Source organism: Sturnus vulgaris, chromosome 1, assembly GCF_052056855.1.
Source record: "Sturnus vulgaris isolate bStuVul1 chromosome 1, bStuVul1.hap1, whole genome shotgun sequence".
Classification (NCBI taxonomy): Eukaryota; Metazoa; Chordata; class Aves; order Passeriformes; family Sturnidae; genus Sturnus; species Sturnus vulgaris.
The window spans coordinates 119,882,595-119,895,616 of NC_142243.1; the positions used below are offsets into that span (position 1 = coordinate 119,882,595).

A 13,022-nucleotide genomic window follows, 5' to 3' on the forward strand; every position below is an offset into this window, starting at 1 on the left:
GAGGCTAGGGGAACACATGAGACCTTTTAATAATTGAAGCAGGGTTAATGCAGGTTCACATATGTACTTCTCTTATGTCATCCTCAAATTCTTCTTCTGTGAGTCAATGAAGGTGGAAAAGAAGCAGCAACTACTTTGATGAATGAAATATAAATTAGGCATGACAGAATTTAATTTTTTTCCTCTTATACCTTCACCGGAGTTGCCTAAAATTCAGTCTTGTTGGTAAAGAACAGCATTAAATAAAAAAAAAAAAAAAGAAAAAAATTAAAAAAAAAAAACAAAACCAAAATGAAATCCCCCCTCCCCATTTTAGAATTAAAGGCCTCCTTCCAGAACTTACTTACCCTGCTTTTTTAACAGGGTGAAAAGATCCACCAATGACCTTCTAGAAACATGTAAACCAGTAAAACTCAGTACCTGGGGAAATATACCACATAACCAAGGCATAGTGTGCTCTTCCTCACTGCAGCAAGAGAAATTGAAAGCTACAAGAAGTAACTGTGATGTAAGTGGGCATTGTGGTTCACTGCCTGGATGGTGGTGAATTACCTTCTTGTTTTCTATTGCTTTGCTTGCATGTATGGCTTTTCCTTTACCTATCAAACTGTCTTTGCCTCAACTCACAAACTTTCTCACTTTTACCCTTGTGATTCTCTTCCCCATCCCAGCACGTGAAAGTGACTGAGCTGCTTGTGGGGCTTGGTTGTCAACTGTAGTCAAACCATGACACAACCAAACTATTATACACAGGATGCAATAGAAATCAGTGACAAAATTTAGAACTGCAACAATGTATCAGAACATAAGCTAAAATTAAGTGCATTTTCTACTTTAGCTAAATTATTTCAAAGTTTTGATTTTTCCGCTAAGTTTTTACTTACCTGACTGAAGATTCATCATTGTTCTTCCTCCTCTGCTACTGAAATGCAGCCCTGATGATTCTATCACTAAGTGGCTGAGTTGGTCTGAAGTTATCTCCTAGGATTCCATCAGAGCCCTCTAAAAGTTCAGCACCTTTAACATGAGTCCTCAGTCTTCGAAATTCCTCTATCTGAAAGACAGAAAAGCAGAAATGAAGAAGCTGAGACACATTCTTCACCATGGGACCAATAATCAAAACCAGCCTTGTCCAGCCAATTCTGCAGCTTTGAACATTGGAGTGCTCAGGTACCATATAGTAAGGCCAATATACATTAATAACATTTTTAAATAGTTATCAGCACTGTCAAAACATTTGAGATATAGAGAAAAAATAAGAACTCTTATGCACATGGTTTGGTAAACTTATCCTTTGCCTTTTCACGACTTCTTTTAGGATCTATAACCTTGGCTATTGCAGATTACATCCTATGAATCAGCCTTACTGTTGTGTCTTTAGAGCAGTAATTCTGGTCTTCTTCAAAGAAGTGCATTTCAGGAATAACTTGCTTGACTATAAATTGCTTTGAAATTCTCCTAGTGATTTACTTACTGCCTGAAACTGTTGCTATCTTCTAAACCAGAAGAATACTGAACAGATTCTTAGCTTCAGAGGATGCCTGTTGACATTTTATATGGAAAAATACAGTTTCTGTGATCAAAACAAAATGCTGCTTCAAAAGATCCGTAGGTGTAGATAGTCAGGAAGTCAAATACAGTAAAAAATAAATATACAAGACTTCAGTTCAGCCAAAACAAATATGTTTCTTGCTTATAGACTCTTCTTAGATTTTTCTAAATCTAATCTGGTGTAAGGAAGAATATGAGCAGCTTCCATCTCCATCCTTGGTATTAGCATCAAGTGCTGCATGATAAAACACTTTACCTTACTGTTCACCACTGCTGTTTTTAGGAGTCTTGTATTTTAAATAGTTACAACTACTAGAAAAAACGTTTTTCTTTGGCATATTCACAAGCTGTCTTAGCTGGATACAGCAAATGTACTTGATGGCTGATTCCCCTAGCCTGAGCTTTTGTACTTGTACTGACCCTGTGATGCTTCACTATGCAGCTCACCCCTAACTTGAAACTGAAGATACACAGAAAGTAAAAGGAGCCTGGAGTATACAATCATTTTAACATCTAAGACATTATAGAGTTAATTTCTCCATGAAAAACACCCTAGGAAATATTACAGGGAGAATGTAAGCATGGTTCTAGAATTAAATTAAATGAGGTACTAAACAGCAGGTAATGGCATTTTTATTCTTATCCTGCCTACAGAGAATACTTTCTTACTGCAACCTGGAACATTACTGCCCTCTTTGTTTTCCACTCTACAGCAGTACTGACACAGACTTATTTACTTGATTTAGATGCTAGCTCTTCTCTGCTTCATTTTCCTCAAAAAAACAGTGCACTTGGAAATCAACACTCAGCTTCTGGCAGCTGAGATACAAGGCAACAGCTTAGACTGCAAAAATGAAAAAGCTCCTTGAAGGTGCTTTTAGAGGCAGAATCCTGTTATGGAAGATTGTTGTTGTTTTGTTTACTTAAAGCAAACTGAAAGCAAACCCACTACCAGCTTGGAATTGAAAAAGTCTTCAGAACTCAAGGGTTGGTAAATCACTGAGGGAGTTTTGTAAAAGCATCCTCTTTCACCATCTGAATCAACTCTGGAAAGTCTGAGATAATTGCAGTTTAGGAAGGAGCACTTTACAAAAACGTGGCTTTTGCTTGATCTTTTGAGAATGAGATACTTCAAACAAACATAGATGAAGGAAAGGGAAGAGCAGACTCTGCAAAGCTGGCATTTGTGAGTTGTCTCCTACTGTAACTACAAATGCCCCATCCCAGTTCCTGCAGTGAAATCTTTCTCCAGGAGGTACTCTTCACAAAGCAGCTTCCAGTTTCTTCAGTCAGGAGAGTAGAACTGACCTGATCTCTGTGCCTGCTCTTTAGTCTTTAGGGAAGTCAAGAATTGTAGCTCTGCTCCAAGGGGGAATTTCTTCTGAGATCAACAGCCCCCTTGTTTAGTTGTTCCTTCCACGGTTCAGACTGCCATGACAGAGACCCTGTACACACTTGGTGATTTTCTCATGAGAAGTACTTCTGTCAGAAAAGGACACCAGCTTTGCCAACACTACTTTCCCTATTAAATTTCCATGTGGCAAGGTAATAGGTGTGCCCTGCTCATCCAGTTTCATCGCTTACCATCTCCTCCCAACCCCTCCTAAATCATTGCTGTGAAATACACCCTGAAGGACTGCCAGTGAAACAGATGTTTTAGAAGCATATGGCTAAGCACCCTTAGATATTCACATACTTTTACCAGGAATAGCCACTTTAAAAAGCTCTTCTCCTGCCCAGAAGACTTTAAGGATGACCTAAACCTGCTCACACTGAAATTTAGGATTAAGTACTAACCATCTTAGAGGCAAATCTACAATGTGAACAGTTGCATTTCTACTGAGTAAAACCATTCATGCTCACACTGTGTAGAATTTTTTTACCACTCCTTGTATTTAGATCCTGAACACTGCATTCTTCTGTTTCACTTAGATATTTGCTGAAGAATAGAGCACACAAACTAAGATTTTGCATGTTTTCTATGAAGACTTCTTCAATATGAGGTATAGAAGCATTATCCTTCTGTTTTAAAATTTCACATCTCCATGACTCCTTCCAAGAACACGAACCTACTTCCCAGCACCCAGAATACCATGAAGCTCTGAGTGCTTTTTTTTACAGTTTACATAAATTTTGCACAATTTCCACTCCAGCTCCATATGCCAGTTACTATATCTGTCCTTTGGTAGTTTTTGATTCTGAATGAGGTAGACAAAAGGACTAGAGACCACACCATTGAATAAAAGACCAGTTAACTCTGACAATGAATACAGCAGAACAACAGCTCCTTCTGCATCACTGTTTAAAATCCCTACTCTGAGTGGCTCAGACAATGCACTTGTTCTGGGCTTCAGTGAACCACAAAGCACATTATTCACAAATGTCCCATTTTTTTAAAATATAGTGTAGAGAAACATGACCAAGTCTTTTTCAATTACTTCCTGCTTTTTACTGGCTTAATAGGAGTTTTCTCCCACTGAATTTCAGCAGTGTACATACATGTGCGAGGTATCTCACAAAAAGAATCAACACAGTTCATTCTGGGCTGTGCATTTCAATGAAAGTCAAGAGAGGATGACAAAAATCACAATAGGAAGACAGGAATATGCACAGAATGACACATGAAGGACTTTTTGATGGAAGTGAATTCTCATGGCAAATAAAATTACTTCCAGTGAGGACATAGCATTCCTTAGGATACCAGGAAAGTGCATCCTGATGCTGCAATCCCGAACTGCTCTTTGCTATTCATATAATCAGCACACCCAGATCTCCTTCCACTTAACATTGACTTAGATCAGTAACGTATCAACTCATCAGCTGAACTTTACTATCTGAAAATGTCTTCAGGTGAAAAAAAAAAGTTCTGTACTTTGTAATGGTCAGCCTATTATGCCTATGTCAAAATAGTTACTTCATTATTTCAAAATAACAAAATGTGAAAATATTTTATGTGTTTGACCATGAAACAGAATGGCAATTTTATTCATTTTTTGCCCTTATGACCTGCAGTTTGTTAAGCTGATCAATATTGCTGTGTTAATTGCAGAAAATTAGCATCGTCTCCGCTATATGAACTAGCTTGATCAGAGGAAAGAAATAAAACCTATTCCTTATTATATTATGTAATTCTTTATTTACTTGTTATTGACACTCGGACCTTAATTATTTCATAGCCTGAAAAATGAAAATAGCCTTGAATTTATCTCTCACTGGCTATAGCCACAGATGCTACTAGTATTTATATAAAGCACTTGACATTTCATTAGTATCCCAAAGAAGAAAGTTCTACAAGGTAATGACACATGTAAAAATAATGTATTTAAACCCATTAGAAACGCGTTTGCACTGGAATCTATGATTTAATGCTACAAGCTGGCTTAATAAAATTAAATGCCTCTACCAGCCTTCCATGGAAGATTCAAAATGGTATATCCTATACTACATCCTCTTATTTTCCATAGACAAAAGCCTTTGCATTTCTAATCTCTCCTTAATCTCTCCTGGGCAACCTGCTCTAGATGAACCTGCTTTAGCAGGGCATTTGGAATAAATGCTCTCCAGAGGTCCCTTCCAATCCCAATCATTCTGTGGTTCTGTGATTAAATGAAATCTCTCATAGGCACTCATGCCCACATGCACAAAAGAGGCCAGATATTTCACTGCAGCCAAAATGCTAATTACAATTTAAAATCTTGGAATTTTAGGCTATAGCAAAATATTCTAGAACCCACAGGATCTTAATTTGGGCATCACAGTGACCTCACAATACCTTACAATTTACCAATCCCGGAATCGTCTCCTCTCACTTGCCCCATATTTATTTTTCGTTGACATAATTATTTTATTGATGTATTTATTTTTTATTAACATCTGAAAGCAGTATCTGATGAAATACGATTTTTTTATCCCACCTTGGCAAAAGCCTTTCAAGCTCTTAATAATTATCTTTCCTGCACAACGTTAACTTTAATGTTGTAATCATAAATATCACTGAGGAAGATTTTTCTACTTGATGCTTATCTATGACTTATCCTGGCATAAGTCTGCTCCAATCCATCACTCGACTCCAGTGCCACCTCTCACCCTCATACAGTGCCAGTGGGAGGGAAAAGCTCCTCCATGACTTGCATGCCCTTCATCACTGCAATGTTTTTAGATTGGGTTTGTACCTATCAAAGAAATGCAGCAACACAAACCAGCTACCCCTCACCAAACAAAGGCCATGGTTGTGAATCTCAGCCTTTGCCCCTGGCACTATGGGTCACACTTTCCCCCAGGCACAATATTCTTTTCAGAGTCTCACCCCTTCACACAACACTCCAACATCCTGCCTTCTAGTGGTAAATTAGTACATAGTAATAGTAAGTAGAGTTGCATTTATCTTCTTAATTTCTCTTTTGTTCACCCTCTTGCTGTCTCCCACTACATGTGGATAGTTTAAATTTGGCTCTCCTCTGTGCACTGACTGGATTAAAAGGGAATAGAGACTACAAAATCTGCAACTAGCAATATCATACTATGTCTCAGTGTAATAGCTGTGGACTTTGTAGATCTGATTAAGTCCCCTTATTTATCAATATCATATCTGGACAATTAGTTGACAAGTTACAAAATGTCTTTACAAGTTATTCTGAATCTAATAATGCTAACAGAATGCTGTTTACTCAGTAGTAAGTAATGAATTTACTCAGTAGTAAGCAGCCACAAGTCTTATATTTTCATAAATAAATAACAGATTCATGATGGGATGCATTTAATTTGCAGCTACCAGACAACTAACTTACTGGGAGCTATTGCTTTTATCCTATGATTAGATCCAGTATTCAGTTTCCATAAAATGCTGCCAATTTTAAATTGTTAAAGATGTTAAAATATTGTGCTGGCACCACTAGCAAAATTTTAAATTATTAAAGCTGAAATAATATAAATCCAAAATTATCACCTTTTATACTTTTTTCACATACTTCAGAGCAGGCAATGAAAATGAATGCATTCAGCTTCAGGGATTCTAGGTAGTTTCACTTAAATTAAAACGCACATTCCTTCAGATGAGATTCACAGACTGCAGGAGAATATTCATCAGGAGTTTTCTTTGTTTTTACTGGGATTATTTGTAGACAGATTTGAAAAGTTTTACATAGAAAGGCTCTCAACTGTTAGATTCAATTTAAGAAAAAAAATCCAAACATTTTAAAATACATGTGTGAAATCAAATTTAAATAGGTAGTTTCCATTTGACATTAGTTACAAAACTGAATTTTAAAAGAGCCAGATAAATTAAATATAGTTCAATGCAATCTAGCCAGTCTGTACTACATTAACGTTTTTCATTCTCCAGGACGTAGTGCCTCCCTGTTCTTTTTTATTCCTTTAACATTAAAAAGCAGTGATATCTGAAAACTTACAATTACAAAGAATTTAATTTCTTTTGCCCACTGAGTTCCTTTCTTTTCGTTCACTTAAACATAAGCATTATTTTAAATGCAGATGATAAATGATAACAAGGTTTTTCATCTCTGACCTTTGCATTGCTTTCAGTGACTCAATAGGTTTAACCTTTACTTGAAAAGCCATGTACTGATCTAATGGGATCTTTAAGGAGAACAGACATAACACTCTGATATATACATTTGCACGCTATAACCTTTAGCTCATAACCATATTCCAAGGTCACTCTTTAAGCACAGCTGTTACCTGCACTTGGGACACAGTCAAAGGATAGCGAAATAATATCCAGGTGACACCTTCACTGCAGGGTGGAATGGTTAGAGAGCCCTCATACACCCAGTAGTCACGCAGAAGAGGATCTGAAATCAAAGGAAACAAGGAATTTTAATGACATTAAGGAAGTTAATGGTGTCTTTCAGTTATGACAGCTTGTGACAGCTGTGGGCTCACTTGCATGATGAAGTTAGTAAGCAGAAGCTAAGGTGTGAATTTATAACCTGCCAAGCATTGCCCACTACTTCCTCATATGAATGTATGTGAGCTTGTGGTCATTATATTACAGTAAATTACCCTGCAGAGGAGCATTGTAGATGTGAAAATGCCACTTTGTAGATGTGAGAAATAACAAGTGCACAGCTCTTTAAATTAATACAACAAATAAGCAATGTTATGGGAATAAAAAAATCCCTGTTAATGTCAAAAGCTAAAAGAGACGCTGAGTTTTGAGGAAGAGGGTCTGCGGTGGCTGAATTTTACTAACTTCTACATTTAGGATTTGTCTCAAGAATTAATTTTATTTCATTTCCAAGAAAAAAAAAAGAATTAAAATTCAGCTGAAGAAAAGCTTTTTACTTTGCAGTTCTGGTGACATATTTTTTGAGATGCACTGGTGCTTCCTACCTTTGGAAAAGTGAGTTGAATTTCGGAGGGGAAAAAACATCAAGGTTTGCCATATAATTACATGGTTTTTTAAGTTTATATATTTATTAATAGGTTTATAAATAACTGTTAGAATAAAGAGTTGTCACTGAAGAAAATGGACAATATTTTGTCCATGCAGAGTTTTAACTCTACATACAATACATCTGACTTTAATTATTTTAATTTTAATTTCTCATAGATTCCAATCACACTGCACTTCATAAGTGAGACAACACAGGGCTTTCCTTTGCTGCTGTAGGCCATACAGCCTAAGGAGTACAGAGAGGAAACTGACTGTAAATGAGGGAACAAGAAACAAACCTAGAGAGAAACTGGAGACAAAGTGTGGTTAATCATGGCATAGAGAGCCAGGGGGAAGGCTGTGACTAGCTTGACAGAATGGGAGACTGGAAACAAATAAACCTGCTTGGCTGAACTAACCTGTTACTGTCATTTCACTTACTAGCTCAGAGGAATATCAGTAGAATTAAATCTTGCTAATGAAGCCTGTGATTGTCAGTAAATAGATTTTGTTTTGTTGATGTAATTTCCTTTCTCAGCTAGGAAATTATGTAGCAAATCCATTAACAGCAAGTTGCATTATCAAACACTCAAAAGTTAAGAACTGCAAGAATTAATTCAGCCCATCCTGTGCATGCATCATGATATGGTGTTGTTACATGATCATGTGTGTCTTTTCTAGAGAACATTTCAAACCTTTCATTGTTTACTTGCAAAGACAAATGACTTTGTTTTGAAAAGTAATACTATTATTTAGAATTCTCAGTACAATATGAGGCACTTGGTCTTCTTTTTCCCATGCTATTGAAATCCTGCTTGCTAGAATATTTTCTCATTTTTCATATTTCTAATACACTCATTTCTCCAGTGCCTGAGAGCTTAAGTGAATTAATTTATCCTCCCATACCCTTGAGTGGTGAGGAAGGATAGATTATCCCCTCACTTTAAAGCTGGGGAACTGAGGCAGAAAAGATGAGGTCAAATGCATCTATTCATTTGAAGTGTTCAGTATGACATGCTTAGAACCTGATTTCTCAGAGTATTTAACTTTCTATAGCACATAATACAGTCAGAGCACTGCTCCCATTGACTTCTCTTGGAGGTGTAAGCACTCAGCACTTCTGCAAATCAGACCCCATGATCTCAAGTCGGGCACCTAGAAAATGAGGAACACATAGTTAGAGATGACTTGTGAAAATTTCTGTTTATGTGACTTGATCAGCATCAAACAGGAACTGTGAGGCAGGGGTCCTGCAAAAAATAACTTATGGTCATGCAATCAGGTGATGTCTCATAATGGGTATGCATGAGAGGCACAGGCTGCCTTAATTCCTGCAATTCCTAATTGTTGAGCACTTGATTTTAAAACCTAGACAATATTCTTTTGATATCATTAATATAGTTTAATATAGACCTGGGCTACTTTGAAAAATTAAAAATCTTGCCACTATGACTGAGTTTAGTTCAAATGGATTCCTTGCAGAAACATTTCTTTCTAGAAATGTTTGGGGTTTTTTAAATCATATTTCTTACTGTTACACTTTAACTTTTAGCTATGTAAGTTTGAATTTGTCTCCCTTTGTCACTTCTTTTATTATACAACTGTCATTGCATAATGGCATTGTCTTTTGCCAAAAAAAACCTACCTTGTTAAGTGGGCAGCCTTACACTTCCTATTTTATGACCAAGTAGAGAAAGGAATACAGCTGTCTCTCTAGCTGAGTTGGTAAATCCTCAACAAAGCTAGCCACAGTGTTGTCAGCACTGCACAGACTACAGTATCACATCCCACTCACACAACAAAGGTGCAGATTTACAGTAAATTCCAATGGGACTTCACCACTATCCCTGTTAGGATGTGCATTACCAAAATGCATTACCACCTTATGGGACACACTCAGGCTTGCAGTTTAGGCGAGGCTTTAGATTAAGATTGTCTCAGCCTCTGCAATCAGCTACTAATCCACACATGCGAAAGTAAGCAAAGGCACCTACCTGGCAATAAAGAGTTGGGATTAAAACAGGGTATTGTTTTGGACTTTCCCTGAAAAAATGAATACAAATCAATCTCATCTCTAGCTTCTAATAAAAATGCTGATGAATGACAAGGTAAAACACATTCTGTGTTCTTACAGAATTAAACCCTGAATTCCTGTGGAAAACAACCTCATTAAGAGACCCCATTTAATCATCATTGCATTTGTTCTTGCAGCTACACAAACACATACTTTTATTCTATTTTTTTATTTCATTTTTAAGCTTATCCCAGCAATTTGGTAACTTTCTGCCTTTAGCACCTGGACTTCTTTTAGGTCCCAGACTTGAAATTCTCTACATGAAATTCAGGGGTTTCACACAAAAAGAGTTAAAAAAACAAAGGGCAAAGTGTTATCCACATCAGTTAAGTAATGCTGGTTCCATATATTTAATACATGAAAACGTTATGTATGCCAAAGTCTGTTTGATGCTGACCCTTTGAAAGTCATCATTACAACAGTCACACAATGGTGAGGCCTTTCATGACCTTCCTCTGCTTGGCTGTTGTCTCAGTAATGAAATTAGAGTTCCATACGCTATTCTCAGTTCTCTGACACTTTCATAAATAAAGAGTTTATAATAATAAACATAATGACTAAAGTTTACCGTATGTTATTTGACTAAAAGATTTCAATTAGTTTCTAATTTTTCCGCACTTCAGCATCTGCTGTAGTGAATGGTAATCTCTTCAGACCAATAAAAAAACATGCCATCAATACCTCTCAAACTCCTTTTAAAATCAAAGGTATGTATGATTATTTCTATGTTACAGATCATGAAGCAAAGAGATGGAAGTAACTTGCCCAAGGTCATTAAAGATAGTGTCAACATTTTGGACAGCACTCAAATCTCCTCAGCCCTACTAGGATTGCTATCTGTCCTTCAGGACCCCCCACACATAGTCCACTCAACAAGTTGGCATTGTGTTTTTGTTAATATCCCTGCAAGTTAACATGGGTGCTCAGTTCATCTGTTCTTTTCCTCCACAAATTAAAACCAGGTAAGTTTGGAGATATGGCTGCTGGTGTTCACTAAGCATGTTGCAGTGCTTGCACTCACACTGACTCCATGAAAATCACTCAAAAGGTAGGACTGGCAAACAGTCATTGGTCTAGATCAAACTTTCTGGCCACCAGAAAAAGAAGTACAAAAAATATATATTAGCTGAATAATATTATCGGAATAAAATGCTGAGATTTTCATGCTGACCACCAAATGATGGCCTTTACCTGTGGTTTCACTACAGATATATCTGAAATCTTTCTCTTGGCTCTGTACAGACTTTTTGCTCACTGCCTCTCTGGTCAATAAAGGAAGCATTGCTTCAGACAATGCCTTACCTTGTACTGGATGTCCTGAAGAATTTCAGTAACAGCCTTTAGGCCCACATGCTCTTTTCCTATCTGAAATACAGCAAGCAAAGGTGACTTTCAGTATCTTGGTATTTCAGAAACTGTGAGGCAAAACACAGGTCAACCAGAACAGTAAGTACTATAGCTGTTTTTAGTTTAGCTACACAACTTGTGTTAATCAAATACACTGATACATGACAACTCCAAAAAATTAAATCATTATAACATCACCAGCCAAAAGTAAAAAGGGCTTAAAAAACTTTAAAGCAGAGACAGAAACTCACAGAACAAGAGTCATAATTAAGTTTGGTAGGTTTAGATTAACCCTGTTTTGCAGCACCTATTCTACACGGAGTCAAAACTGTGCAGTATTGTGGCATATAGATGCCAAGGATACAGTTTGTCCTCGCCCGTTTTTGCCAGAAAAGTACACAGAAAGGAACAGAGTGAACAAACATAACAGACACTTCTTGAATTTGTTCCCATAGTGTTGCAAATCTGGCCCAAGGTATTTCTGAAGCTCAGAGGAGTTTTTTCCTGCCTGCAGAGTGCAGAACAGCAGATTCCCTCTCTCACAGCATCTCTGGGATCCTGCCAGGGAAAGCCAGGCTCCCAGCAGGCTGCAGCACTGCCTCTGCTAAAAGCCTGTAAGGCACAGAAGATGGGGCTCTAAAGAAACACATCGAGATAAGAGATTCTAATTTTATATGGACGTTGCTCACTCTGCACACTAAACTCAGCTGCTTCTGACTCAAATCACCCATTCCAGGATCGTAGTTTTATCTTCAGAACAAAATCAGAAGAGGCAGAATGGACTTCCACTTGATTTCTTTGCCAACATGTACAAATACAAGGTGAGGAAACAAGTCAGCATGAGAGAGAATAGAACTAGACCCTGAAAATTTTGTTTGTTATTTTCTTGGAATAGAATGACACAGTAGCCACTGGAAGGAAACAACTGAATGTCAACAAAAGGTACTTTGTTATTTCTAGGAATTCAAGAGCATTTTCTTTTGTTTCAGAATGGAATTCCAATTTCAAACCTTCAAAGCGCATAAAATATATTGAAGTCACTTCAAAGATGTTGCTTCTAAATTAATAATCCCCAAGGGCTGTCACTTAGATATTTTCACTGACCTTAAAATAATGTATTTTGAGAACTGTGGTACAAAATTATTTTTCCATGCCTTTACCAAGAAAAAAATGGTCACCAAATTTCCTCTCCCTGTTTTCCTATCCCTTTAATAAGCAGCCTAAATATTATTTTTCCTTGGTCAATTGCAAATATATGATGCCTTTCTTGGCTAATGAAAAAGCTTTCTGGAATGCTTAAGCACATTGATGTGGGTGAGAGACCTGAAATGGAAAATGTATCATTGAAGTTTCAAATTTATTTAAGAACTTATATATAACTTTCTAACTGACTCGAAGGTTACCTCTGCTGGAATGAGAAGGTGACTTACACAAGCAATTATCACACAGCCCTCTAGGACACAAAGCTGAAGCTTTCTAACTTCCATTTTTAGCAGTTCTATCTGAGTGTTGAGGCAGTAATCAATGTACCTTTAAATTCAGAGGTAAAGCTCAAAGGCACTCATAAACTCGTTATGAAATACGACAAATTAATAATACCACTGTGAAAGAAAATCCATTTGATCTAAGCATGAACTCTAAACCTCTTCCTCCAAA

The 13,022-nt window shown here is 37.0% G+C and overlaps 1 protein-coding gene across 1 annotated transcript in view; it reads right to left on the reverse strand.

The window, feature by feature from the left end:
• The window catches only part of CA8 (carbonic anhydrase 8 (inactive)), a 47,565-nt gene that overhangs the window by 11,125 nt on the left and 23,418 nt on the right, over window positions 1–13,022 (reverse strand). The window contains exons 5-8 of the mRNA XM_014873072.2: window positions 11,322–11,384; window positions 9,940–9,988; window positions 7,249–7,361; window positions 885–1,054 (exon numbers count right to left, since the gene is read on the reverse strand). Coding sequence (XP_014728558.1) covers window positions 920–1,054; window positions 7,249–7,361; window positions 9,940–9,988; window positions 11,322–11,384 — 360 coding nt within the window. The 3' untranslated portion in view covers window positions 885–919. The remainder of the gene's footprint in view (window positions 1–884; window positions 1,055–7,248; window positions 7,362–9,939; window positions 9,989–11,321; window positions 11,385–13,022) is intronic.